Genomic DNA, 20,382 nt, shown 5'->3' on the forward strand with positions numbered 1-20,382 from the left:
ATAAAAAACAAAGCCTGGAGTATCTATTTTGCCTATCTCAATGGAAACAATTGAGCAAGTAGTTGTTTGTTGGTCAATACACAAAACGTTGAATCTAAATATACACACAAGTAAATTTAGCCACTAAACACTGGTTTCATTCTCAAATAAAAACAAATTTCAGAAGAAATAAGAGATTTTAAATACCGAATTATAGCATATATCACACAGTATAAACTAAGAACATATTTTGTGGTAAAAAAGACACTATCATATCCAAAAGAAGATTGATTTTCATTACATATTAATTTTACATATCACCCAAATTCTATTACTGTTACTGGTTTCCCTTCAGACAGGAACTTCTAATAGTTTTCGAACTGAGGTGTTCTTTACAAGAGAAATGCTACTTGCAGGGTCAATTCAGTGGGACACTTCTAATCTATTTAGTATTTTTTACCAGGATACATTTATTTAGAAGGGTGAACTGAAATGAGCCACAGTCTCCAAGAAGATGAGTTGTTCTATTTGAGAGGGCTCTAGAATGCTGTAACATAGAATTTAAGAATGAAAAACAATAGTTTGAGAAAAGTATCTACTACTATCTTTTCCCAAACATTTTACAACCACTTGCCCCCAAGCATATACTTGGAAAAATTTTGATACATAAATAATTATGACCTAGAGGGACACCCCACCCACCCAAATAAAACCCAAAACTTTGGCTACTTTTTCGGACAGCTGGCAAACTTCCCTCTCCCTCCCACTGCAGCTCATTTACTGGGTGTCTCTGCAGTGTGGGAATCTGGAAAAATAATACTAAATTTTCAGGGTCCTGATAGACATAGATGGCCAACTTAAACAGGTATGTGGTTACGTATTTATCACATTTGTCTAGACAGTTTTACCAAAACCAGGCATGTCTGGTCTGCTTTTGTACCACTTCCAGTAGAATATGCCACATCTGACTAGGAATCTTCATTTAGTTTCATGCCTAGGAGACTACACAATCAAAGAATGGCCTTGCTACAATTGTGGCACATAAATGTAAAGTAACATTTATGCCTAGATAGGTATAGAATCTAGTGAGATACGGCATATTTGTTGATCTGTAATGGAGTTTCTTTCTCCATTTGCTATTGCACCTGTATCAGATCAGCCATCATAACTAGGATACTAACTATTATAAGGCATGTTCTTGTGTTTTTTCCCTGGCATCTGAAATGCCCAATGTGAAGCTAGCTCTAAGATATGCAACTTTATAGCCACCAAATTCTCCATGTCCAGTAAACATGAAAAACAGTATTCAGTGATGATAAATTAGTCAATGCAAGATATAATTCACTGACTCAACACACACTTATATACACCTGTACAATATAGATTTGGGAATAGTTGCAAGTAAATTATTATGTAGCTGATCAGTACTAAAAGAAGAAAATGAAGTTATTTAACCAGTAACTTACAGTTAGACTTTCCTTCTAAACTATCTCATATTCAACATCATTAAGTCTTAAGCAACAGGCTCAAAACATTGGTTTTCACAATAAATATCACCAAAGATTAAGGGAAAAAGTAGTAATTTTGTAGTTAAAAGTACTCAAACATAGAACTCGGGAATTTTTTTTAAAACCCTTAAAATCGTTAGGTGATCTAAAACAAACGAGAACTACTGTATTACTCAAAGTATCTAAAATTGCAGTCAGCCACGTAAGCGTAAAGGTCATATGGAAAATACCTATTTGATCCATAAGCCTTCCATTTGTTGGTGGACAGTAATTTCTGCTGGCAGTAAAAACAGTAATTTGAGATTCCCTTCTGGCTTTGAAATGAATAAACCTAGCTCTAGCCTAAAAGATTTCCCAAACTAAACTTCTTTGTGAAATAGTGGATCAGTGCAAACATTAACTGGCATAGATCCCAAATCCAGCCTGAAAAGTCCTGGGATTAGACCGTAGGTGTCTGCAACACAGTATTTAAACAGTATTTCAACTCTAGATGACCAAGATCATATGGAACGATAGAGGAAATGAAAACAAAAACAGAGTAAAAAGTAAGAGCAAAAGATTCCTTTTCTTAAGTATCCATAACACCTACATTTATTATGTATAATTTTGAAAAGTTTTTTCTATTGTAATCATATATTGGAGGTAAAGCAATCTTTACGAAATGATAGCTATACCATGACAAAACATTGACAGACTTGTTCAGTACACAAGGACCACCTTTTCCTGCCAAGAGCACTTATTTCAGACTGTGTGATACAACCAGCCATAGACATTCAGATGTACTGAAATGAAGTTGGTTTCAACAAACATTCAGAATGCTAGAAGAAACAAAACACTGGCCAGGACTTCCTTATTCCTCCCAATTCTTGCTTTTATAGTTTTCTGAAATTTACATTGTAACAAACCCCCAAAATAAGTCCTGTTCTATGGGAAAGCAACTATACCAATCAGAAAAACAGAGGAAACCCTGCAAGTTTTATTGTATCTAATAAGGAGATATGTATAAGAAATACAGTAAGAAGTAACCAACTCAAATGAAGAGTTAGAGGAAGATAACTCCCTTCTAGATCCTGTTAAAGTGGGCTAAACTGCCCACTGTTTTGCCAAGTAAACAGCTGTTACCAAGTACTCCTTGTTAGTATCAGGAAGCAAGAGAAAAATAAGACTAGGGCCTAAAGGTCCAGTTTTTGATGAAAACTGCATTTAATAACTAAGAAGCCTGAAAGCCTGAAATCTTTTCTTTTTTTTCTGCAAAAATTTTAAAGACAAGTTGTACAATAAAGTACAACACAAGGAAAATATTCATATAGAAAATTCAAGATGGATATTCAGAATGGTGTTTGGATGAGACCCCGGTGCAAACAGATACTTAAAATGGAAGAGGTTCCTTTGTTTTATGTAGCAAGAGCTTTGTACAGTATACAGTAAGGAAGATCTAGAAGTATCTGCATCTCAGTGGAGAAATCACCATGTGAACAATCTGTAGGGACCTAAAGAAAACCTGGAAAAGTCAAATGGGTTGGTAAATAACTTTTCTTCTCTGAGTCTGTAACGCCAGTTTGCTCTGGAAACACATTTTCTTTCCATGAAAACCAGAGGAAACACAAGTTTTTCCTTTGAAGGACCAAGACCTTCAGTTTTCTTGAAGAACTAACGATTAAGCCTTTGTAAGAGTATTTTAGGAAGATAAATAACAAGCGGGAACGTATCCCTGTATCTGGAACACATCTGATGCTAACTGAAATCCTAAACTGGTGGATTTTTTTAGTAAAGAAAACGTGAATCTTCTCTCAGCCAACAGAACTCTCAAACACAAAACCTATAGGCTTACCCATGGTTAGATTGAATAGCTAACTGTGGTAAAAATTAGACCCGCAGACCTAGGCTGAAAATTACTTTGTAAAACCAGGCGTACACTGGCTGGGGATCTTGTTATTTGTTTTTTCATGGCTGCACTCATGGGAACGATACAGTAGAAAGCCAGGAGGTCAAGAAGCTATAAGATATCGTGGCTGAGAGACCCTAAACTGAAAGCAACAGGTTATTACTTTCATGTTGCCACTGGGAAATTATCAGTGTAGGTGCTGTGGGTTCATCCTAGCCAGCAGCTCAACCCCACACGGCTGCTCACTCCCTTCCCTCAGTGGGATGGAGAGAGAATTGGAAGGGCAAAAGTAACAAAACTCATAGACTGAGAATAAAGAGAGTTTAATAGTTAAAGCAAAGCTACGCATGCAAGCAAAGCAAAATAAGGAAGTCATTCACTACTTTCCATCAGCTGGCAGATATTTAGCTATTTCCAGAAAAGCAGGGCTTTATCATGTCTAACAGCTACTCGGGAAGACAAAGGCTGTAACTCCACGTATCTCCCCTTCCCCCTTTAGTCAGTTCAGGGTGAGTGGTCCTGGTTGTGTCCTCTCTGAAATTCCTGTGCACCCCCAGCCTACTCAGTGGCAAGGGAGTGTGAGAAACAGAGAAGGCGTTGATGCTGTGCAAACACAGTTAGCAGTAACTGCCCTAAAGGAACCATTGCCTAAGCAGAAGAACCCAGAAAAGAAGCCTTCTCACTTTGCTATTGCACAATTAGCCAAGAAGCCCTGGATGAGTTACTTGAACGCAGGCCCACTGCTCAGAAGCATATGTTAGAGCACAGCTTTGAGACCCTGTAAATCTAAAATTCTGACATCTCTCAGTGAACAAACAGCTTACATCCATCTAACCACCCCCCCAAAAAAAGCCCTAATAAAAACCAAACTAATCACAGTTTACATGTAGTACTCAGACTAAAGACTGTACTACTGCACATCAGCATAGTTATGACAATTTCTAATTACTCTTTATACCAATTGTTTCAACAAAATTGAAAAATTAATAGATCAGATTTCAAAAGGTAGACATTAATATATACATATATAAACTCTGAATAGAATTTCAAAACGAGGTAAGAAAAGATTACATATACATAGAAAATACTCTTCAAACTCAGATGAGATAAATAGGTCCCATGGCACTTAAAAGTCCTGGTGTCTATCTAGTCTAGTCTAAGTTAGCCTGGAGTTGTCTGCATTCCTTTTCAGTTTCTTCAGGAATTTCAATACTCTGTCAGCCCATCAAATACTCTCAAAAACAGAAGTTTCATTTAGGTTATTTAAAATATTATTTCTCAATTTTTCTACCACATAGTGTGTGTGAACACCAGGATCCCCTATTGATATACTTTCCAACTCCCAATTAAGTTTATGATGTAAAAAGGTCTAGCAGATTATCAAACTAGGCTGCTTTAATGCCGTGAATTCCTTCTGCTTTTACTTCATCCAGAGAGACTACTTCTGCATCATAGTTTACATAAAACATTCTTGCAATCTGCTTTTATGCACCAAGCACGAAGTATAAATCATACTACAGCTCTGCTTCTAAGTAGACCTAAATTGTGTATTTATAACTGCTCATTCTCATATAATTGCACATTGTAACAGTCTGCATACATATCTACTCATGAAAGTATAGCTTCCTCATGTTGTTCACTTGTTTCTGAGTTTGCTCAACATCTGTCAATTCTTATATTAACAATAATCATGAAAGACAAACACAGAGCCCAAAGTAATAACTTTGTCTTTCATCAGGGTTTAAATTAGGCTCAACATTATGTTTTCAAGAGCTACCCTGGTAGTGTAGAAGTAACCTAACTTCTAACCCACTGTAAGGACAGTATTCTGGAGCTGGTGCAGAAGACATGGTTTGAATTTTTATGCAGAAAACCAAGTCTACAACTATTACTTTAACCCCTAGTAGATCTGCCTTATGGAAAGGCTTCCCAACACTGACTGGGTTACATTCAGAACACACACAATATCTCTGTGAGCCTCTATGCCCAAGCACATGAAAGTCAGTTAAACGAGAGATTACTGTTAAGCAGGTTCTAATAGTTTCTTTAGAGAGATGGCATTCTAGGAAGCACTGAGTGACTCTTCTCTCTCAGCTAGTCAAGAAACAAAACGTGTTCCATCAGTTGTAACTGTTAACAAGCTAGTTTTATCCCTTGAAAGTTGAAGTCTAATCATTTGGACTGCCTTAACCAAAAACAGACTCTGAGGAGGAGCCGATTTCTTGTGCATTTAACCCAACACATCACATACTTACATCTGGCATTTCTGTACAGCAGAAAAGGGTCCTGCAGCTGGAAATCGAGGTCTTTAGTAATAGGTTCTGTTCGATTTTCCATGCTCAGTCTGTTCATAATTGTGAAGCCATGCCTCGGAGAAGCTGATCTGAAAAATATCAATTAGAAATCACATCAAGTCAAGGAAATAAAAAAGGTATTACTAGAATTTTTTTGTTGCACAGTTCTCCAAAATAATTTTATTTCTAGGGGATACTACAAAAAACTAATTTTGTTGCCAAGGAAACAATTGACTCTTGCAGCGTTTCATGCAATCTTTTTAATTATGTCAAAACCCTACATTATGTATGAGAAATAGCAGAAGCACCATTGGTCTCTCAATAGTAGCTACAGAGTGTATGCCAGACCTGTGATACTGCCATATGAGGTCCAATGACTTAGTCACAGCATAATCAGCTCTGCATGTCCAGTTTTGACTTTAAGTTATAAGGCTTACAATTTGTGAACAGGCAAGATGTTACAAAACGCCTTTTTGCCCCAGACCATCAGTATCCCCATCAGCATAAGAATAAAAGTAACAGTGGTGAGACACTGGAACATGTTTCCCAAAGAACCTGTGGATGCCCCATCATTGGATGTATTCAACGTCAGGCTGGACAGGGTTCTGAGCAACCAAATGTAGTGAAAGATGTTCCTGCCAAGGGTTAGACTAGACGATCTTTAAAAGTCTCTTCCAGCCCAAACCATTCTATGCTTTTATGACTCTAAATCATTACGCTTGTTCATTACGCAATCAAGTGAGTTAGATACTTTTTATTCATGTGAGCTGTTAAACCTATCATGATCCTGACAGGAGACATTACTTTCAAACTAAGTATGACAATAAAGGAAAAGATGGTGGCTAAACATTCGGGAAAAGTGCCATCTCTAGTAATGGCTGGTGGGTGGACTTGTCTATGAAATCCAATGCATAGGAACCTGCATTACATGACTGGAGTTGACAGAAAATTAAACTAAAGTGGAACTCTTAACAAGAACCCTTGTTTCCAACAGTCACTACTTCACTTATAAAAGACAAGCAAAGAAAGAGAAAACAGCCCATTTCTACTGGTGTTAACCCAGTCAGAAGTCTGATTTTTTGACCAGTCCTCAGAACTTGCAAAGGTGAGAAGGTGATAAATAAGTCTGCTCAAGTAAAATAATCACTTTATATTGTGACGACAGTAATAAGAGGCAACAAAGGCAACACCAACAGTCTTCAATCTATGGTCTCTTGGCAATGTTTTGTCCACAAGACTTTATGACTTTGTTCAAAGCAACAGGAAATGAAAGGTAAAACTGAAGAGGAGGACAATGTATGATGTTACTGACAGCTCACAACCTATTCCACTGTGTTTCCTATAGGGCAGCCAGGGTAGCAATCTCAGCTGACAACATAAACTACCTCAGCCAACAAAAAAAACAGTGAAAGATCACAGGTGCTAGAAGTGCCAGGTTAGATGTCATTAGAGTTTTAAAACCACCACACCAGAGAATTACTACTTTTGTTTTGCAGTACATAACTAGCCACTTCCGCCTACTGCTAAGGGCCAGTTCTTTACTCTTGTGGTAGTAATTATAACAGCATCTTATCTCCACTTGCCTGAAAGCAGCTTAGAAAAATTACTGATCATAATTTCCACGGCTGGTACAAAGGAGCTCAAAAGATTAAAACCAGCATTCCCACTTCACACAAAGCTCGCAGTTTCCTGGGCCTCCCTGTCGCTTCACACATATATCTCTCACCTCCTCAAAACACTCTCTTGCTTTCTCAGTTCTCCTACCAGATCCTCAGCAACATAAATGTTGAAGGAGAAAGTTTTTGATTTGGTGTCCCATCCCAGCAGCTACTTCAAGATCCACTTACTGCATTATTTTCTGATTTTAATAATAGTCACAGAGAAATGCTGGAGCACTAACTTGAAAATCCAAATGTAGGGCAGGCTTTGCAACAGATCTAAAGTACATGCTAGAATAAGCAATGTAATCACTGCTCTGAAAAGCCACAACCAGAGCTGCTGCTAAAAGAAAGCATTAAACCCATCCAAATGTTGGATGAAATATGCATGAAAAAAGAATAATCAGACACAAGTAGTATGAAAGTTCCCTAACTAGGGAACACATTACTTCATAAGTTCTACCATTCCCTTACTTTAAGGAATAGTAATATTTATTTCATTGTGGGGTGGGGATCAGATACCTTTTAAACAGTAAATGCTACATCCCAGTTAAAACAACATAACAGATTCTACAGTTTACCCATACTGAAATTTAAAACACATTTGGAAGTCTAATAAAAAGTAAGGTGATGTCTCCTTCCTAGTGATTTCTTCCTCACATTTGCCTGTGCCAATTTCAGGATTTTTTTACTCTGGAACAAGAAGGAGTATTTTACTTCATCCAGACATACTCCATCCCAGTTAGCTTTTCCACACTGCAGACATTAAAACCTTATGTCCTCACCTTGTGTAAACAAACAGCGTTCCTTCCACGTCAGTCTTCTCCTGAAGAAAAGGCAAAATTAAGAAAGTTGAAATCAGGGCGGCATTTTGCCAGCTATCAGCAAGCCCCATCTTTACCTGTTTTGCCAATAACCTCAGTTACACCCTTCTCACCTAAGCCATGAAAACGTAATTAAACCCAACTTCATCAGGTGGTAGTGAGAGGCTAGACCTAGCACAGGTCAACGTACAGCAGACCCAAGTTTTACGACAAGATATGAAAAGCCTAAAGGCTCACCACTATGGGAATAAACACTGGGCTGGATTAAGTCTCTGCTACCACAGAAGGGGCACCCAGGCCAGGTTTCAAGGAGAGGATTTTCCAAAGGGTGCCTGCCCTCAGAGGCAACGCTCAGGACAGAGAAATGGGAAATCACACCAAAGGCAGATTGCACAGGTTCTTCAAACACAGGCCCTAGGCCCCACCATTAGAGCAAACCAACAGCCACCTGCAAACATAATGTTACATTACCAAAAGATTTCTCAAATTAACATTTTTTTAAAGCCTTAAGTAGCCTTTTTATCTGAAACTCCAATGCGCTTTTGGAGGTGTTTTAGTTCTTTACCAAAGAGGAGGGAGCTGGCCTCTTCTCCCAAGTGACAGGGGACAGAGGGAATGGCCTCAGGCTCTGCCAGGGGAAGTTTAGGCTGGACATTAGGAAAAAATTTTTCATGGAAAGGGTCATTGGGCACTGGAACAGGCTGCCCAGGGAGGTGGTTGAGTCACCTTCCCTGGAGGTGTTTAAAGGACGGGTGGATGAGGTGCTGAGGGGCATGGTTTAGTGTTTGATAGGAATGGTTGGACTCGATGATCCAGTGTTTTTTTTCCAACCTGCTGACTCTACGATTCTATGATTTACAGATGCTTGGATCATAGAGCAGCTCCTGAAGCCCTGGTTTAAACCCCACTCCCCTACAGCCCCACCGCGCAGCACTAAACCTTTACTGCCCTGTGAGCTTTTCAAGACCCACTTCCAAGGCGCCACAGGCCTTCTAATGCTTCCCAGAGAGGCTGCGCCAGATGCAACCCCTCACCCAGCACCCCTGGGCCCCTGTCTAGGCCTGAGGCCACCCCTCAGCCCAGCCCTCGCACCTCGGCGGGGCCAGACCCTTCATCGGGACCAGCCCTGCGGGCAGCGAAGGGGCGGGCCCTGTTAAAGCCACGCCTCCTGATTAAGCCCCGCCCCCTCCAAGCCCCGCCCCCAACCCAAAGCCCTAGCTCTCCCGCCCCAAGCCCCGCCCCTTCAAAAAGGGCCACGCCCCCTACAGTGGGCGTCGCTGCTCCGTCGCGGGGTAAGGGGTGGGGGGGGCGGATGGAAGAGGGGGGTGAAGGCGCGTCGTGACGTACCCACTCGTTGGCGCGGTGCCCGAAGGTGTAGAGCGCCACCTGGCTGGCCACGTCCACGATGCTGCTGATGTAGGGGTCGTGCTGCTGCAGCGCCGCCAGGCTGATGTCCAGCCCCTTGCCCGGCAGGGCGGCCCCGGCTACCGCCGCCGCCATTTTGCCTCCCGACAACAACACAAGGTTCCTAGTAGGCACAACTAATCCAGCGCCGAGAAGGAAGGGGTGGTTGCTCTTCACTCCCTCCCCGCAACTCCGCGCCTCGCCCGACGGGAGTGCCGGGGCCCAGGCGCCTCAATCGAGCGCCGAGCGCCGCCGGCTCAGGATCGGGGCCGCTGGGGAGGCTGCGGTGGCAGCGCCTCCTCCCTGCGAGGGCGGCTCTTCCCTGCGGGCCGGCTCCCCTCGTTTCCAGGGCTCTCCCTGACACTGGGGAAGCTGCCTTTCCACAGTGGAATCATGGAATCCTTTGGTTGGAAAAGACCTTGGCCAGCAGGGAGAGGGAGGTGATTCTGACGGCAATGGGATTAAACTGGAGAGGGGCCGGTTTAGACTAGACCTAAGGAGGAAATTCTTCACCGTGAGGGTGGTGAGGCACTGGCTCAGGCTGCCCAGGGAAGCTGTCGCTGCCCCACCCCTGGAGGTGTTCAAAGCCAGGCTGGATGAAACCTTGGGCAGCCTGATCTGGAGGGAGGTGTCCCTGCCCATGTCAGAAGGGTTGGAACTGGTCGATCTTTAAGGTCCTTTCCAACCCAAACCATTCTGTGATTCCATGATTCTGTTCCTCTCTTTTGAGATCCCACCTGGAGTATTGTGTCCAGTTCTGGAATCCTCAACATAAGATATGGAGCTGTTGGAACGGGTCCATAGGAGGGCTACACAGATGATCGGAGGGCTGGAGCACCTCCCCTACGAGGACAGGCTGAGAGAGTTGTGGTTTTTCAGCCTGGAGAAGAGAAGGCTCCAAGGAGACCTTATAGTGACCTTCCAGTACCTGAAAAAGGCTACAGGAAAGCTGGGGAGGGACTTTTTAGCGACGTTTGTAGTGATAGGACGAGGGGGAATGGCTATAATTTGAAGAAGGCAAGGTTTAGACTAGACATAAGGAGGAAATTCTCAACACAATGAGGGTGATGAGGCACTGGCTTGGCTTACCCAGGGAACCTGTGGCTGCCCCATCCCTAGAGGTGTTCAAAGGCCAGACTGGATGGGGCCTTGGGCACCCTGGTCTGGTGGGAGGTGTCTCTGCCCATGGCAGAGGGGTTGGAACTGGATGGTCTTTAAGTTCCTTTCCAGCTCAAGCCATTCTATGACCTTTGAGATCATCAGGTACCTGTCCACTACTAAACCATATCTCTGAACACTTCACCTACCTGTGTTCTAAACAGCTCCAGGGGTGGGGACTCAGCCACATCCCTGGGCAGCCTGTGTTAGTGCCCCTTAGCCTAAGGGGGAGAAGGTGTGGTGTGCATCATGGTGTGCAGAGCCTCAGGAGAGCAGGAAGCCACAGGCCAAGGTGGAGCTGAAGCCACTACGTGTGTACAGGAGAGGCTGCACGGTTAGCACGTGTATCTATGAGCACATGGTCCTGCAAGGATGCACGTGCTGCCTGTGTGCTCACACGTGCCCCACTGCAATGCACACACAGCACTTGAACAGGAAGATCAATGGTTCAGTTTGATGAATAAACACAGTCTGTCTGCAAAAAACTTAAAGGAAATAGGACACGAGTGCAAACTAAGCCATCATACAACCCCCCTCTGTGTATGTATATATAGACACACACTCACACATACATGTGACGAGCAGCTGAAACATAAAAAAACATACTATGATATGGAGATATACAAACAGCAGAGGAACAGATAGGCAAGACAGGAATTTAAGTACCATATTTTCCTGTCAGACACACATATTTATTACTAATCTATTGATATCAACAGTTTACAGCAAATTAATGAGCTTTCTGTGCCATGCAGATAAACTCAATAAGTACTTACATTTAAAAGATTGGTTTAATGTCCAGCCTGAACCCCCTGCAAGAGCAAATTTGTTTTATTTCATTACCTCAGACTGATGTAGCAGTTGTGGAAGGAGTTACCACCTTCTATATACAAAAGCCGTAGGGTGACATATTTCCTCCCAGAGAATGGGATACTCTGCAAGAATTAAAAGCAAAGTTAATGGATGCTATCTTGTTGGATTGCAATGTCTCCAACGCAACATTTTTTTGAAGAGCGGTAGCAAGACACAGGGAATGAAAACTGCTGTTTTGTTTTCTTCCCTCCTTTTCACTCTAGGCCACGTAGAGCCTGAAAGGCTTCTTCAGAAAGGACAGAGAGGGAGACTGTTCTTTGAGACTTGGGAGAGAATATGTAGCTCTTGTTGTAAGCCCAAAAGGCCACTAAATTTCACCTTACTAAGATTAAGGACATACAGCTTGCTCTGGAAACATACTGGGAGAGGAAGCCTTTATATGTACCCTTTTATTATAATCCATCTCACTCTTAGTTCCTCTTTTTCTAAAGCCACCTTGTTTCAGTTGGAGCTGTAATGAAACACAGCTTTAGAGTTTAGAAGTTTTTAGGTGGTTTTTATATACATGTGGTAGGAAAATGGCTCTAAGCAGTTCCATTGCAAAGCTCTGGCTGACTTATAGATCCTGTAACAGCAAGGAAGATGTGTGGGCTCATGGTGGATAAGGGAAACTGCTACCCTTGGTCTGGGAATGACCAGACTAGAATGAGACAAAAACAAAAAGTAATAAGCAGGAAAGATAAGTCATGTTGCTCAAATAGACGTACCGTCTTCTCATTTTGCTGATTAGATAGTCCTCAGTTTCCAGGCACACCTAACCACATTCCTCCTCACGTGCTGGAGTTTCTCCTTTCTGTCTCATCTTCAATTCTTTGGCAATTATCCTGCTTACAAAAATCCTCAGCTTGCCACCAAGGCATAGAAGCATCAAACTCTTGGGTTCCCATTCCTGAAGTTTCGCTTTCCAGATGCCTTTTCCCCATCCAATAATAATACTTACAAAAGTGATGCCTTGCCTTTTGGCTTTTTTTTGGTGTTGTAAAGTCCTGTAAGGAAGAATGTGTTATGGAAATTGTATTTCAAATGCTGTTCTTTTGAACTGAAAATAGTTACATATAGCTGTTATTGGGCAGGAGAAAGCAGTATACAGAATTTAGAAGATGTATTGCAGCCCTGTTCCAACTGAAAAAAAAATGTTTGAAGCAGGAATAATGTGTCTTTGAGCACTTACAACTTGCCTTGTTTCTACTGTTGCTCCTTTTGCCAGGTCAAGTAGTAACCCATACTCGAAGCCTTGCATGTTTGTTGTGTCAGTCAGTCTGTCTCTCTGACTGAAGCATGTTTTCTGTGTCTTCTCTTGACATACAAAGATTGTAAAGTGTCCTGTTTCCTTGAGCTCCATGGAAGCAAACACAACTGTGAGGTTAAATATTTTTAAGTAGGCCTGTCAAAAATTTGGCGTGTTGGTTTTCAATTCCCTGTTCATTGACACTTCTTTAGAACTACCTCTCTCCTGGACTGCTGCATCCCTTTCTAATATAGCTGGCCAGATGGTTCTCCAGATCTGTGTTTTGAGTTAGCGGACTTGTCAAGCTGCTGATCATGCCTGTTTATATTTTATGTTGCACTGTGAGGTAGCCTCTGCTGGTTCCAGCTGTTTTGCTGTGTAAGTGGAATGTAATTGCTCCTTCCATTTAGCCTGAACTGAAGGTACTTAATAGAGCCATTAGTTCTGCCCTGCTTTATGGGATCATTTGATAGTACACTAGAAATTTTCCAATGAAAAAAGATCTTGTTAAGAAGAGAAACACTGTGAATTCTCAATGCATCTAAAAAGTTAAGGACATTTTAGCAAAAATGTCATAGCTGAAAGGGGTTGATTCTTTAAACTGCAGTTATTTGCTTACAGTCAGTAATCGAGTAGTCCATAATAACTATCAAATCATGTTAGAATGATTTTGCTGTAATTTGTTTATGAAACAAAGTAATTTTCTAGCTTTCAAAATGTCATAATTTCATGAAGTATATAATTAGAATGTCATATTTTTGTCTTCCACCCACCTGGATACTATTCTGTTGGAAAAAAAAAAAACCACACACCTATGCTTTTGACAAGGTATGAAAGGGATTTTCTGTAGGCAATATCCAGACAGATTTAAGGCAAAATCCACACAGCATGACATTCTTAAGCTCTCCATTAATAATAAACATTAAGATGGTTAGGCCAGACCTTTTCACAAGGATTGTTCAAATACATAGTAGCTTTTGCTTCAAATTCAAAAATCTATGACACCTGTAAAGACTAAGCCATGCTTCCTAGAGCAAATTATGGTCATTGAGTATGTGATTTCATGTGAATATGTTTGGTGGCACTGCTAGGCACACACAAACCCTGGCCCAAGCCTCAGCCAGTCAGTCCTGCCATTCTGGCCCTTTGGCACTGTACTGGCACAAGTGCATGTGTGGGCACAGCATGAACCAGTCAGTCTGGGGAAAGTAAGTGATGGAAATGTAAGTGTTAATACTGCTGCTGAGATCACAGCTTCAACTGACAGCTTTCCTACCTGTTCATATTCAGTCCTTTCTCTAAGCAGCATGTTTTTTAATAAACAGCAGGAATTGCTTGAGAAAATGTAGTGTTGAGCACCTCATTTGCTTCACTTTCTCGTCTCTAGCCCCTTTGGAGTTGTTATTGCATGGTAGTTGCCTTTTCCTTTTTATTCCTTTCCTGAGGCTGCCAAAATTTTCTTCTCAATCTGACTAGGGGCACCACTGATGCTGAGGTGCTGAGGCAGTACTAATAAGCTCCTCTTACCCCATCCAGAGACACTTCAATATCTTTGCGTGGTGCTTTCCAGCATGTTGCCTTCCTGGGGAAGAGTAGGTGGCTCTTGTGGAGCCAGGATGATGCCACAAGGCTTGGTTAACCATGCTCCACATATTTCTGGGGCTGTGCTTCCAGGTCGGCAGTAGGGTACCTCTCAGTTCCCCTGTGGTTTGTGCTAAAGGCTGGTTGCATGCCTTCCCAGGAGCTATTGAATTGTACAGTCTTTTCAGCCCACATTTATTGCAGGCTCTCAGTAGTTAGCATTAGAGTGCTTTCCTCATGCTCAAAAGTTAAAAATTGTTGGTTGTACTGTTGGACCACTTCTTAACTCGAGTCCTAATGGTTACAGCAATTTTAGTCTTTTTGTTGGTAGTTTATTACATGCTAAATTCCTTAACGAGTGTAGGGTCAGACTATGTAGTTTCATCTGGTGCAGTTATTAAAAAAATATCTCCCTGCAATAGAACTAAATCTACTTACTTCCATCCCAGTTCAAACAACTCTCCCTCTTGTCCCTGAATAAACCCCAGTGCATTAAGTTGTTCTAATAGCATGCATATGTATGTCTGTAATGTTGCTCCCTTGTGAATTTTATGAGAGTGTTTTGAGATTATCTGCAAAAGTTACTCCACACAAGAAGGGGATAGTATTCTTTGGCAACTTTGGGTTTGAAATTCTGTTGTTATGTATACTATGTATGAAATCATCGAATCATAGAATGATTTGGGTTAGTAGGGACCTTAAAGATCAGCCAGTTCCACCCCTCCTGCCATGGACAGAGACACCTTCCACTGGATCAGGTTGCTCAAAGCCCCATCCAACCTGGCCTTGAACACCTCCAGGGATGGGGCTTCCGTGACTTCTCTGGACAACCTGTTCCAGTGCCTCACCACCATCACAGCCACAAATTTCTTCCTAATATCTAATCTAAATCTACCCTCTTTCAGCTTTGAACCATTATCCCTTATCCTATCACTATACTACCTGATAATTAACTGTAATTTACTATGATTTTCAGTTGAAGTTTATTTTTTTTCTGCATGTAAAAGCCTGTTTTTTTTACCAAAAGACTATTTTTTGCTTTGACTTACCTTTTGGTAAATGATCCTGGTAGCAAGTAACTCTACACTTTCTCTTTTGCTGTGCATTTATTTGGAAAATACTGAGCTTTACTGTTTTGATAGACCCAGCTTCTGCCAGTGGCCTAGTTGGAGAAGAACTAGAGGAAAGTTCCCTACTATTATTAATTGATCTACAAAATTTTCTTTCTAACTTCCTACATAGATATTCTTCTTCTGGAGTGAAGAATTCTTTTTTTGATTTAGCTTTCTTCACTTTTAAGAGGACATAATCTGAGCTGAGAGAAAACCCAAGTCAACTCAACAAAACCCAGAAAAAGATTATTTCAGGAGGAGGAGGAACGGAGAGGCTCTACCAATATAAGTGCATTGAATTATAGTGTTATATAGAAAAGAAATCTTGTGTACATTTAATCAGCAAACAATTCTGATTTTTATCAGTCTTAGATTTTCAGTGTTTTAAGTGACTGTTTGATTTCAGTGTCTTATCCTTCAGCAGAGCAGACTTGAGAAAATTAAAGATTTTTTTTGCATAGAGTATTTTTTCCCAGTTATACCAATTGATACAATAAAAGATGTTACCTTTACCTGTAAACTTTGCCTGACTTTTGTAACTATACAATTGTGAGTACAATTCTGTCAGATCTCTTAATAAAATTCTAGATTATACCTTCCAGTCTCTCTGTAATGCTGATAACATTCTAAACATACACTGTTGATTTTCCTCTTATAACAAAGAAAAAGTACTGTCACAACTTGTTGGCTTTTTTTCATCTTTGTTTATTTAATGTAGCAGAAATCCCTGACTTGCTTCAGTAATATTTCTCATAAGGGTTAACTTTACAAGTTCCTTTACTTTCATCCCCATACTTCTTTAGTTACAGTTTAAAAAAATTGACACTGGATTTTACTGTGAAAAGGCAGCCCTTTTGGGCCAGTACGTTAGTTCTTCAGTAATTTTGTCACTACAACTGTATGTGCTCATAATCAATAAAACGTTGTTGATAACCATTACATTGTTGCTATCCTAATAAACTGCCATAAGCTGTTTTGATCCATCAGTTTCTTTCTTTACACAAGTGGTGGACTAGACAAACCACCAAAATACTGATGAGGATAGGGCATTCCTGCTATTCCCCACAGGTTAATAAGATATAACAGTAATTATATCTTACCTAAGATAATCCCTTTCCAACCGCATCCTTCTGGAGCTCTAAAAGATCTATTTTCCAGCTAGTTAGATGGCCTCATTTAAGTAATTCATAACATGGCAAGATCTACTGGATAATTACATTAAGTCAGGACCTCATTTTTCCACCTCACCTGGTGTTGGAGCTCTTGCCCTATTAAGGAAACGTAGTCATCACAGAGACAAGCTACAGTTGCTGCTGTGAAGAGGCTGGTAGCAAGGCTGGAGAAATACATGGGCTGAGTCTGGTGAGAGGGCTGGGACAGAGCACAGAGGGAATTGTGCCTGTAGTGCCAAAATCTCTTTTTATGAAAATGAATTCTGTATGTTCAAATCAGCTTTTTCCCCTCACCCCCTTGAGTTAATTGATGAAGTAAGAAGCTCTGAATAACTGTTACACCTGTAGCTGTTACAGTGTTATTGTGTGAAGAGACTTTGCCATATTTCTGTCTCAACCAATCAAAGTATCTTCTTGGGTTTTGTTGTGGTGGTTCTTGTTTGTTTGTCTTTAATGAAGAATGTTGGTGTTTATTAAAGACTGATAAAGCGTTTAATAGGCTTAGATGTAGCATAAGTGAGTGAAAGCAGAGTCCTGTAACAACAATGAATTCTAGAGAGCTGCAAAAGATAAATGATGATATAAGGAAGGATCCTTAAAGTTAAAATAACCAAACAAGTAAAGTAGGGTTTATGCCTCAAACATTCCTCCAGTCTTTTTGTATTTTTGATAGCAGCTCACAAAAATTGCCATGGGGAAATTCTTGTGATACTAATGGCTATTTCATGTCTGCTCCTGCAGGTGGTAAGAGCTTCTGAAGGTTCTTATAACTGTATCTTGCATAGTTAAATTCCAACTTGTACATGACTTTTAATTGAGAACACTTAACTTATAATAGGATAGTCTTTCCATTTTGGTATAATACTTTGGGTGAACATTTGTATTTGTTACTGGCTTTATTTGGCTAGTAAGTGTCAATTAGAGATTTGGTTTTAAACAAACTTCCTTTCAAACTGAAAATTGACTTATTTCTTTTGTTATGCAGCATGTTGCAATAAGGATCCACAATTACCTCTATGCTTTAAATACAATTGCTTGCTTCTTCCTGAAATTTAAGAATGATTAATTTTGAACTTAGTTTTACATTTTGGTTGTTATTTCTGTTGCTCTAGTGTTTGTGGGCCTGGGTAGAAAAAAGAGCTCAGATTTGTGTAACTGCACCAGAAGATAAAACTTGGTAACATTTGAAGTGTTGCCCTTGGAAACAGTGAATGTAGTCTATCCCTGGTTTTTAGGAGGGATGAATTTGGGCAAAGGCACCTTCCAGCAGGAAACTAATAGAAGATTTAAGCACTTTGAATGGGATTTTTGAAGTGGAAACCAAGGATATTAGCACCACAAACCTCCAGTGGGCATCTGAGACTGGGTTTATTACACTTGTGTGAATTTGTTTCCCCCACTGAATTCTGAGAGCTGTGAAGGCGTTTGGCAGTCCCTCTCCTACAATCTGATTTTGTCATTTTCTGGTGATGCTGTGCTATGTCTTCTGTCAGATTAAATTTACAGGCATTTTACCTTGCTTGAAAGAAACATGAACTACATGGATTTTTCAAAGAAAATATTCTACAAGCAGTATCAGGCCAAGGTTTCTTTCATCCTCTTATTTTTTTCTGCTGGTTTGCCCAAATCTGTTAATTTTATTATCATCCTAAATTAATCTTACAAATATAAACTTCAGCTGAACTTGCTTTGTGATCTACAGTGAAATTGCTGTGTCATTTATGCAGTAGTAAACCTAGCAAGACCATGTAAAACTAAACCAGGTTCCGGATATTTTTTGTCAAGTGCTTCTGTTATTTACTCTTGACTAACTTCTCAATTTTAAGGAAAGATCTTTCTGAAACAGTTTTGTGTGGCTTCTGAGGGTGTTCAGTTATTAACAGATCAGATAACAGAATGTATTTAACGGTGCTTCTAGAATCATAGAAAGGTTGAGGTTGGAAGGAATCTCTGGAGGTCATATTGTCCAACCTCCTCAAGCAGAGTCACCTATGGTGGATTGCACAGGACCTCCAATACTCCAGTGAGGGAGATACCACAACTTTCTTCACAACTTCCCTGGGAAGCCTTTGCCAGTGCTTGGTCACTCTCAGACAGAAAAAAAAAATATTGAAAAAATTGTTTTCTAGTGTTCAGTGGCAACCTCCTGTCACTGCCTCTTGTCCTGCCACCGGACACCACTCAAAAGAGCTGGGTCTGCCTTCTTTGCACCCTCCCTTCAGGTATTTAGGTGTATTGATAAGATCTTTGTTAAACAGGAGTTTAACATCTTAACCAGCTCATTTAGTCATTATTCTAAGCAATATAATTTTCTCCCTTTTGAGATAAGAGCCAACGTACTTGGTTTCATCTCTGAATCAAAAAGAAAAGGCAGGGAACAGGGGAGCAAAATGCATGAGGCAACTCAGTAGATTGGATTATAAAGGAAAGATAAGGACTGTAAGAGACTACTGATCGTGTTGTGTTATTGTTGATATAATGCACAAACATACAGACTGGATGCACGTGGATGTCACAGCTGATAAGAAGGGACAGAAGAACCAGAGAGAATGGAATGGAGTGCAAGAGGCAGAGCTGGGGTGGGACAAGGCTTGTTGTAGTGGAGTGGAAGGCAGGATTAGCATGGGGGCAAAACTGAAGGAGGCTTGCAGCCAGAATTAGATACCTGCTGGCAATGAAATGAAATGGAAAGGGTATTGTTGTGTAGACCTTGGGGCAGAAAAATCCAGGTAGATTTTATCACTGAAAGTAGAGTATGAGAAGTGTTTTGACGTTTTGATGGAATGAAATGCTGAGCACAAGGATGGGTAAACAGTGTGCCATCATTACTGGAAACTGCCCTTCTGCCATGATCATTTTTTAGGTCACTTTAATCACTGCTTGTGACGTGACCTAGTTGGAAATGGTTGCTGTTACGGAACAGAACGTATGGAGAGTCTCTCCTCACGCAGCACTGAGCAATTAGGAACCAGATACAGCATCATGTACGTTTTCTGTCTCTGTCTCCGGGTGGTTTCTGAGGGATACAGAACAACAGGCATTTTTTCTGCCTGCTTGAGGAAGATGGGGATTTAAGAGTTGGAGGAGATGTTGGCTGACCATCAAGAGAAATGTTGTGATGATTGAGGAAGCATTTATGAAAGAATAGAGCCTGTTAGAAAGCATCTATGTTTTCCCTGCTACTTGGCAACAGTTGTCACAGGATGTAAAAGCCCCTTGTATGGTTACAAGAGAGATGATACAGTCTACCATTTTCAAATGTCTTAGTATCATTAATTCCAACAGATAAATAGCACTTACATTGTATCCTGAAAGTAACTGCATGTCAATAAAGTCTGCTGCTTGAAATATGGCTTAGGATATAGAGGGAGGAAAAGGCGTAGGGTACTATTTTTAACATTCTATCTTGGATATTGCTGTTTGCAAAAATTATATAAACCAAGCTGTTTTGTCTGAGCTTTTGGTAGTATATGTATGTGTGTTTGTATACAAAAAAAATCCTACCCCACAACAAACCAACCAGGCATAAAATGCGAGAGGGGCTCATTTTACTAGTCACTAAAAATTTCAAGAAATAAAATGATGTAAAGCTTTTCTGAAGTTTGATTTCCTCTAGCCTTTGGTTATCTGCATTAACTCCATCAGTGATGACTCCATTTTCATTGTCTGTAAGTGAATAAGATGGCTTGGTTTATGGGTTTTTCCT

The 20,382-nt window shown here is 40.7% G+C and overlaps 2 protein-coding genes across 24 annotated transcripts in view; one reads left to right on the forward strand and one right to left on the reverse strand.

The window, feature by feature from the left end:
- DCP1B (decapping mRNA 1B) overlaps window positions 1-9,688 on the reverse strand; it is a 45,370-nt gene extending 35,682 nt beyond the window's left edge. For both annotated transcript variants that reach the window (XM_069861629.1, XM_069861618.1), the window contains exons 1-3: window positions 9,496-9,688; window positions 8,110-8,150; window positions 5,628-5,755 (exon numbers count right to left, since the gene is read on the reverse strand). In XM_069861629.1, coding sequence (XP_069717730.1) covers window positions 5,628-5,755; window positions 8,110-8,150; window positions 9,496-9,648 — 322 coding nt within the window. In that variant the 5' untranslated portion in view covers window positions 9,649-9,688. The remainder of the gene's footprint in view (window positions 1-5,627; window positions 5,756-8,109; window positions 8,151-9,495) is intronic.
- Window positions 1-20,382, forward strand: part of CACNA1C (calcium voltage-gated channel subunit alpha1 C) — a 480,521-nt gene that overhangs the window by 3,826 nt on the left and 456,313 nt on the right. The window lies entirely within an intron of this gene.

Source organism: Phaenicophaeus curvirostris, chromosome 1, assembly GCF_032191515.1.
Source record: "Phaenicophaeus curvirostris isolate KB17595 chromosome 1, BPBGC_Pcur_1.0, whole genome shotgun sequence".
In the NCBI taxonomy this organism is placed as follows: Eukaryota; Metazoa; Chordata; class Aves; order Cuculiformes; family Cuculidae; genus Phaenicophaeus; species Phaenicophaeus curvirostris.